A 9123-nucleotide genomic window follows, 5' to 3' on the forward strand; every position below is an offset into this window, starting at 1 on the left:
CAAAAAAAAGGAGGAGAACAACCTTGTCAAGCACCACAGAAAGGTGCAATTAAGCAATGTAAAAGAAACATATAAATAAATTAATATGCTACGTTTTGTAAAAGCGCGAGCTTTGTGAAGTCACTTTACACCCCCGTTTGCAGTTTGCAAGCGCCAAGGGGCACATACAATTCGCAAAAAGGAATCCCCCCAAAAATCAGTACTATGCAGTTGTGCATACAACTGATAGGGGAATGGCAAAGGCTGCGTGAATTTACGATTCATATACATTTTAATTTTTGTGATTATGGAAGGGGATTTTTCCTATCAACGAAGTCAGCCCAGTCAACGAATTTTCAAATTACAACACTGCCAAAAAAGTGCAGCGAAAAAGAAGCCGGCATATTAAGAATATTCTGACCGTTACTATTTTTTTTTTTAGATATTATGCAACAGCTAGCTGTCAATTTTTTTTTTTTTTTTTTTTTTTTTTTGAGATTTACAATTAACACCGGAAATTGGCTAGCTAACTGGGACACCCCGCAACCGTTTTAAAGATCCAGCCACAACAACGTTTGTAGGTTACCCTTTTTAATTGATGAATTTTTGTAAACATATGGACCATTTTATTATTAGCAATTTTTCTTCCATTCATTTTTGTGCAATTCTGAGCACGTAAGAGTAGCTACATGCGGGGGTCACACCGCACGAGTTGTCCACATTGTGTGCAAAGGGCTGGTAACACCTCCTCCATGTAGCAGCTGTTATTTTTCGTTTTCACTTTTATCGCTTTAAAATGCTTATAAGTAAAAATGAGGTTTCCCCATTTTGCTTGCCATGCGCGTAGAAAGGATCTCCTTTTTTTTTTCCTTTATTCTTCGCAAATTTACAACTTTGTTTTTTTATATTTGTCCTTTCTTGCACACGGCATTCTTACACCCACAGATTATTCTTTTTTTTTTTTTTTTTTTTTAAATTCGCCCCCATCGCACATGCGTATAAGTAGTCCACTGAGCACATGCCTATGCAAAGTGACCTTTCCCCGTGGCCCCCTTTATAACACATGTGCTGAATTTGGCATACATATAGAAAAGGGTAAAAATAAAGTGGACAATGATAAGGGAAAGAAATGTCGAAGCTTTGATAAGCGTTTTGAGCGGTTTAATTTCGACAGCTGAAGTTTTACCCTAAATATGGAAGGATAAAACTTGAATGCGATTAGCTGTGCATTTTGGCACCTTCAAGGTTTTTCCTTATTCGGGGAAAAAGTATTATTATCTGCTTTCTCACACTAAAAACTCCTTTTTTTTCTCCTTCCCATTTGAACTTAATTGGAGCACATTTTAAAAAATGTGTCTTCACGATCTTTTCCTTTTGCTAAATTGTTCCCATAAAAATGAACTTCCGGAAGGTAGCACAGGTAAAAAAGGGGCGAATACCAGAGCGTTTCTTTCGAAAGGGCGTTCATTGTTTCTTTTTTTTTTTTCGAAACATTTTGGAAGTACTTCTGTCGCTTTATCTGCGCTTCATTTGAGCTTCATTTGCGCTTCCTTCCCGTTTGCCCCCGTGGACTGTTTTATTTCCCCCCAGTTTCCCGTTAGCCATTTAGGGGAAGCCACCTACAGGCAAAGCGCCACTCATCCTGTCAAGGTAAAAAAAAAAAGAGAAAAAAGCAGAAATGATGAAACGTATGCGAAAAATAGAAAACGCAAAGTGGGGGAGAAAAAAAGAACTTCTTCATTATTGTTGCACATCATGAAAGGACTGTTCCTTCCCCTTGTTCACTCCAGGAAAGCAATGGAATAACCAAATTTTTTTTAAAAGACTTGATAAAGGAGTCGTCCCTCAAAAATGCGGCCGCTGTATCAGGCCAAAAGGCAGAACATGAGCGAAGAAACGTGCAAAAGGATGTAAAGCGAATTTTAACTCTACTTTTTGCCTGACAACAAAACGATACATGTGTAATCGTGCACACCGCATCTAGGCACACATCTACACCACATACGTTTTGTTTCTTCTTCAAAATAGGACAAAAATAAACCGTTTAACGTGACCTATACTTGGGAAACGGATCCGATAAGTGGGTTCAGGTAAAAACATAAATAGACAAATGCATGTACCTCTCCCTCGACGGAGGTAAATTCTGTCGTTAAGACTGGTTTCACTTGTTCAGGTTCGTTAATGTTTTAAACAAGAAGGATAAAAAAAAGTTGGGGATTCAATGTGAGTTCATATGAGCCTGTGCCGCTCAGATGGGAAAGATGCATCCATATGATCGTATTTTCCTATCATGGCGATTAACACGATTGCCTTTTTAAGGTGCGTGCTCCTTATCGGGATCCTTCCCCTCTGGTGCAGGCATTTACTGTAGAGACAAACAGTTGTTCAGATTTAAAAGAAGCGTCTTGTACCACATGGTGACTTTCGATCATGGTCTGAAATCAAGTGTCATGGAAGAATTAAAGGTGACCTTCTATCTTCAATGCGCATTTGTTACATGTGCGTGGTGATATGGGTGCCCCAATTAACTCTCGTACTGGCTCGCATTTATGTACATCTACATGTTCATATCTTTTTTGTCTTTTTTTTTTTTTTGCAAGCTTAACGACAAGAACGCAGATGAGCGATCAGAGTTTATTAACAATTTCAATGCAGAAAAATGTGCACAAAGGAGAGAACAAAGTGGGTCAGAAATTTCGGAGAAAAGGGGAATAGGAGAAGAACCCGAAAGAAAACACACAAAGAAGTGTTGTAATAATTACGAACTCATTAAACTTGAAATAGAATTTGTGGCAACTTTGAATTTATTAACATGTGAAGAATTGGAAGCATTGTTTTATTTTTTTTTCCCCGAGAAAATATTTTCATTTAATGAATGTACAGACAAGGAGATCATTATTGAGCACTTTTTACAAAACATAAGTTCCGTTTCGACGAAGTATTCCTCCCTGATTAAGTCGGGTATGTATTTGGGTAAATGTCCATGCAGGTGGAGGCAACAGATGGGCATGCGTTATGAGGCGGCATGACGAGGTGCCGTGTGGGTGATGAAGTGCGAGGACATGTCTCTCGTTCTGTTTTTTCTTTTTCACTATCGTGTGATTTCAAATGTATCCCATTTAAAATGAGTGCCTTTTTCTTCTTCTTCCCTTGGAGCTTCTTTCCCCTTTTTTAGCATATGATGAACCCATACTTAACAAAGACGTTAAATGTGCTACTTTACAAGAATACCTGGATGGGTTAAAAACTTCGGGGGAAGCACAGAATAGTTGTACGGATGAACCGAAGATAGAAGGTGAGGTGGTCTCTCACGAGATAGACGGCAAAGATAGAGAGGGTGCAGAAGGGAACACGGGTGTAGATGACACAAAAATGGGTTCAGATGCAGCAGGTGAGATTACTTCCATTGAAAAAATTCCGCAAAATTGGGTAAATGATGAACATGGAGCGTTGGGCGGAAGGGGGGTGGAGCCCATACATAAGGCGACTAATGTGGGTAACCAGATAACCTCCAGTGTGGCTAATCACCTGACCTCCAGCGTGGCTAATCACCTGACCTCCAGTGTGACTAACCAGCTGACCTCCAATATTGCCAACGAACGAACCGATGTGGACGCCGCCAATGTCGCAAAAAGGAGAAGAACGAAAAAGCCAAAATGCCTAGGAGCAGGCACAGGACATCTAAACCCAAAGAATCATATACTGATAAACATCAGCGATTGCGACATTTTAAAGCACAATGATAAGATATTCATTAACTTGAGTGCTCTTCGGGAGGTAAAAGCAGACGCGGAACGGAAAAAGGAAAATGACGCGATTCTAATTGTTAGCGGCTCAGGGGAGGCGGGGCACCTGAGCGAGGTAGGCACAAGCAGGGCAGAACCAGGAAAGGTGTGCACGAATGGGGTGGACAGGAACGGCGTAGACCCCACAACTTCTGAAGCCATAACTGCTGAACCCACAATTGCTGAACCCACAATTGCTGAACCCACAATTGCTGAACCCACAACTGCTGAACCCACAATTGCTGAACCCACAATTGCAGAAGCAAACGCCAATGAAACAGCACACTCGGCAAAGAAAGCCTCATCAGAACGGATAAACAGCCCTCAAACGAACGCAGCATCTACTGGAGGTGGCAATGAAAACGGTGTGAACCCCGGATTCAATGTGAATAAAAAGGCCAAACGGGCTAGAAATAAAAAAGACACGAATGAAAAATGCACTACACAAGTGGGTAAAAAGGTCGAAACGGGTGCAGAAAACTGTACGACGCGAAATAGCCAACCGAAAAAAAAGATAAAAGTAGATGATCTACCAGGAAACAATTCCGCCCAAACAATTCAAACAATTTTACCTTCACAAGATGGACAAATGAAACAACACTTAGGGGATGGAAAGGCCCAAACAGAAAAATGCAACTCGAAGGGGATCCTTCTTAACGAGAGTAGCAACGTAAATGGTCTCCAAGATGAAGATAAAGGAAAAAATGGCAACAACAATAGAAGCAGGGAAAATTACCCCCAGAGTGGCAGAAGTGATGACAGTAGTACCCCTTCAAGGGTCAGGGACGAAGAAAAACAATTTATCTCTAGTGACGAACTAGTCCATGCAAGAAATATAGAACAAGATGAAGACACACATGGCATGAATGACGATACGGTATATGTGCATCATAGCAGGTTAGGAGAGACACAACAGAAGAACATTGCGCCGCTGGATCAGGGAGGATGCGTTAGGAAGGTGGTCCCTTTAGAAGGGGTTGCTAAGCTGGTCACTGCTAAAATGATTAACAGAGAAGAAAATGTAAAAAGAAAAAAGACAAAAAATCACGATGAAAGGAATAAACCAGAAATTGGTAAGAAGGTAAAATGCCCCAATGGGAAGAAAACCAACTGCCTCACAGGCAATAATGAGATTAACCAAAATAAAAAAAACCCATCGAAGAGTAGAAAAAAAGGAAAAAAACTTAACGTGCAGGAGAGGGACAAAGTGCAATGCAACGCATCACTGCGGATTTCTAAAAACTTAAAAGCAGGCAAATGTGTAAACAATACAGGTGGTAACAGGGGGGTAAACTGTGTTCACAAAGATAGCATTACGGGGAAAGAGGCTAGTAAGAAAAAGCCAAATGTTGGTGACTCCCGTCATGATGGGAACAATCATTTGGGGGAACAGAAAGCCAACGCGTCGCTGCAAAAGCAGTTCAACAGCGTATCTGCAAAGGGTGAAAATAGACATATTTCTGCAAAAATGGGAATTAAGCAATTATGTAATGTATCGACGGATAACATAATTCAGGATGATGTCATGATCATGAACTGGTCGCGCACACGTTCTTGCAGACTTGGTAGATACAGGATGGGGTGACATGAATTTAGCCTCAATGGGTGGAACCTGTCTTGAGTGGTTGTGGCCTGTTTTCACCTTAACAGGGTGTTCAAAAAGCTCCGTTTCGTCGTTCTCCCCCATTTGGTTTATCTGTTTCCACGTTGCAGCATTTTTCACGTTCACCCGTTTGGCGAATTTGACGAATTTGCGTGGCATCGTAGGAAAGACTACCTGCGGTGGTTCGTCGGTTTGTTCGCTTGAATATTTTGTATTTTTTTTTTCCCGTCAATTTGCTGAACTTGTTACACATTGAGAGGTATCACACCATAGGGGGGATTTTTTTTTAAAGTTCAGCGGAAAAACGAACGTTTCGCAGTTATCAGTTGTGCAATCTGCCCATGTGACAAAGCTTTCACATTTGTCCCCCCTTGTGCGAAGCGTTTCATGATGAACAAAATGAAGAAGTATACATTACGTACATATATATTTTTTTTTTTTCTGTTTCATTTGGTACCTGTTTTGTTTATACGCGTAAGCAGAGTTGTACATTTTTCTACATTTTGTGCATTATTGCATTGTATATTTTACGGTATGGGTTTTGGTTTGGGGCCCACCCCCTTGGCCTTTGTGTCAACGTTTGTTTTTACTTCACTTTTTGCGACGCCTCTTCCGGTTTGTAATTTCTTTGCTACAAGGGAGCATTTGGAGCGTGTATACTTCCATACATACATATACACTCACATGTGTATGGCGCCTAGGCGCACTGCAGGATGGACTATAACATACGTGCATACATACGCTTATACATATGTATTATATACATAGGCATATACGCGTATAGGAGGGGATATTTGTTAAGCGCGCCGCCCGTGTATACATAATATAGATATTTACGTATTATTTATGCGTGTATATGTATATACCCATAATGTATAGCATAACTCGTATTCGAAAAATTGCAAATACAATTCATCGTTTTTTTGCTTTTCTTTCGCTTAAAAATAGTTTTGTAAAAAAAGAAAAAAAACAGATGGGGGAAGGAAAGCCAAATTGACAAAGGTAATATATATATAAAATATACCTATATATGTATAATGGCCAAAAGCGCACGTAATGTAAACCATATTATATTCTTTAAATTTGTGTTTTAATGTTTAAGTAAAAGTACTAAGTTTAAAAAGCATATAATAAGCAGGCAGCAAGCAAATAGATTGACAGAAAAAAAAAAAAACGTATAAGTTGTTTATACTAAAAACCCATAGCGCGCCATATGTGTAAATTTTTTTTTTCTTTTTTTTTGGTTGGAATATATCAATATGTATACTACGATAAAAGTAAAGGAGGAGTCACTATAGAATAAGTCAGAAATTAAATGCTATGACTTTTTAAAGTTGTAATTGTTTGTAAATATTTTCAGGAAGTTTAGAGATTAAGCATAGTATACCTTTACCCAATGATAATAAATTGTTTCAAAGGATAATCAAATATATTAAGAAGAAGCAAGAGAGAACGAAAGAAAGAAACAAAAACAACCCCCCCAAAAAAAGAAACAAAAAATGTCTCCATATGAATACTTGTTTAAATACATAATAATTGGCGATACAGGTAATTCCAAAGTGAAACCTAAACGAACACATCGTATTGCCAAATGGAGAACATAAAATGTCTTATTAGAGTTACCCCAATTCATTGATATTATTTTTTTTCTTTCTTTTTTCCCCCCATCCTTTTAAGGAGTTGGAAAAAGTTGTCTTTTATTACAATTTACAGACAAGCGATTTCGAGCTGATCATGATTTGACCATAGGTGTAGAATTTGGGGCGCGACTAATCAATTTAGACAATAAGCAAATTAAGCTTCAAATATGGGACACGTAAGTGGAGAAAATGAAAAGAATCCTGTATGTTCCCTTCGTGAAAGTGATTAAATGGGTTGCGTTCCGCGTTGAAAGTGCCATTTCTTGTTGAGTTTTTTTTTTAGCAATATAAATTCGTGTGAACAGTGTGTAAGTGTGGCCATCGGAATTCCCTCAATGGAACCACACTAACACAGAATCCCATTTTACATCACCTTTTCAACCACATTTGACATTTTTTGTGCGACTCGTTCCCTCATCCCGATGCAGCGCCGGCCAAGAGTCCTTTAGATCCATAACACGGTCATACTATCGGGGAGCAGCGGGGGCCCTATTAGTTTATGATATTACTCGGTAGATATGTATAATTTTACTTCAGCTGTGATGAAATATGCACACCTACTTGTGAATATGGTGCCATTTTGCGACTGCCCCGTACCGCATGTATTCCTTGTAATAGTTCGCACTAGTTAAAAACCTTTTTTCGTTTTTTTTTTTTTCTCTGTTCACCTTTTCAACAGACGAGAAACGTTCAACCACCTAAACAGATGGCTAGATGAAGTGCGACAGAATTCAAACCCGCATATGGCTATCATTCTGGTGGGGAATAAATGCGATTTGGAGAGAAGAGAAGTTTCAGCTGAGGAAGGGGCACAATTTGCTAGACAAAATGGATTAATATTTTTAGAAACCTCAGCCAAAACGGCGAAAAATGTGGAAGAAGTAGGCAGCAATTTTTATCTCGTCATGTTGCATAAATCAAACGGTGTGCACGAAGTACAGTTTATACATTATGTTTTTTTTTTTTTTTTCGGTTCCCCCCCTCCCCGTCGTTTTATAGGCCTTCATTTACACTGCAAGAAAAATATATGATAACATCCAGGAGGACGTGTATGACCTCAGCAACGAGTCATATGGAATTAAATATGGGCCTACCAGCCAGTACTCAAGGGTGAAATTAGGTAAGCTCTTTCCCACCGGCTGCGTGTTTCTTCTACTGTGCATGAGTTCGTCACCCGCTTGAAATATGGACCTCCTCGTGTATGTATACATTCCTATGCGCACATATGCATGTCGGTGTTCCGTGTCCCCTCTCCTTAAGACGTGCCCTCGATGCCGGAATCAAGATCATCCTTCGGCTGCTGTTAACCTTCTGTTGTAACTACTGACCTGCTTTTTTACAGTATTTCGATATCTCTGATGATATCCATTTGATATCCATGTCGATGTCCATCGTGATATCCATTTTGATAGCATACCTTCTTTGTAATTAAACAATTTTCATAAAAAAAGCGAAAATTGGGTAGTTTTTTTTTTTTTAAAGCTATATTTTAATGAAATTTTATTACATGATTTAACGGGTTGCTCTTGCTTCTTTGCCTCTTTCCTTCTCTCCTTTTTTTCTTTTTTAGTATATGTATATTAATTTGTCCATTTTCATGCAAAATTGCAATTTTTCCCTCTTTACCTTTTTTTTTTTTTTTACTTCGAAATGACTTAAAATATATTTATTAAAATTTAAAATAACGAAGCAATGACAAAACGAAGAAGTTGCAAAGTATTCGCACCTTTCCTGTTTTGTTTTTCTCGCACCCGTTTCGCGTCCCTCAGTGAGGGGAAGTGTATTTTAAAAACATAACTGGGAAAAATGTTATACGGTATGTTGCGTGTGATGGTATACCATGTGGAAAGTAGCACGTGATGGTGTTACTTTTGCTTTACTTAAAAATGGGACGTAAAAATTGGAAACGAAAAAAAAGGAAAAAACTTCACGGTGTATATGCCTGTAGAGCACACGTAACTTAAAAAGAAAGAAAAATGTGTAATAACAATAATGAGGTGTGTTTGCCAAAAAATGTGTGCATCTTTTATGAATATGTTTAAATGTTTATTTTTATTCCCAATTGTTTATTTTTAACTATTTTTTTTTTTTTTTTTTTTTTTTTGAGACGGAGTCT

The 9123-nt window shown here is 38.7% G+C and overlaps 2 protein-coding genes across 2 annotated transcripts; both read left to right on the plus strand.

The window, feature by feature from the left end:
• Positions 1 to 1375: 1375 nt before the first annotated feature.
• Positions 1376 to 5349, plus strand: C922_03496 (hypothetical protein; the record flags this gene model as incomplete). Its single annotated transcript, XM_008819088.1, has 8 exons — positions 1376 to 1399; positions 1570 to 1629; positions 1770 to 1889; positions 2008 to 2069; positions 2153 to 2202; positions 2338 to 2444; positions 2580 to 2952; positions 3155 to 5349. The coding sequence occupies 8 exons, from the start codon at positions 1376 to 1378 to the stop codon at positions 5347 to 5349; spliced, it is 2991 nt and encodes a 996-aa protein (XP_008817310.1).
• A 1517-nt stretch (positions 5350 to 6866) lies between these two features.
• On the plus strand, positions 6867 to 8189 carry C922_03497 (GTP-binding protein YPTC4; the record flags this gene model as incomplete). The annotated part of the gene is made up of 5 exons (XM_008819089.1): positions 6867 to 6915; positions 7045 to 7183; positions 7436 to 7519; positions 7687 to 7888; positions 8007 to 8189. The coding sequence occupies 5 exons, from the start codon at positions 6867 to 6869 to the stop codon at positions 8187 to 8189; spliced, it is 657 nt and encodes a 218-aa protein (XP_008817311.1).
• Between the last annotated feature and the right edge of the window lie 934 nt (positions 8190 to 9123).

The sequence above is a fragment of the Plasmodium inui genome (genome assembly GCF_000524495.1).
Source record: "Plasmodium inui San Antonio 1 unplaced genomic scaffold supercont1.15, whole genome shotgun sequence".
NCBI classification, from domain to species: domain Eukaryota; phylum Apicomplexa; class Aconoidasida; order Haemosporida; family Plasmodiidae; genus Plasmodium; species Plasmodium inui.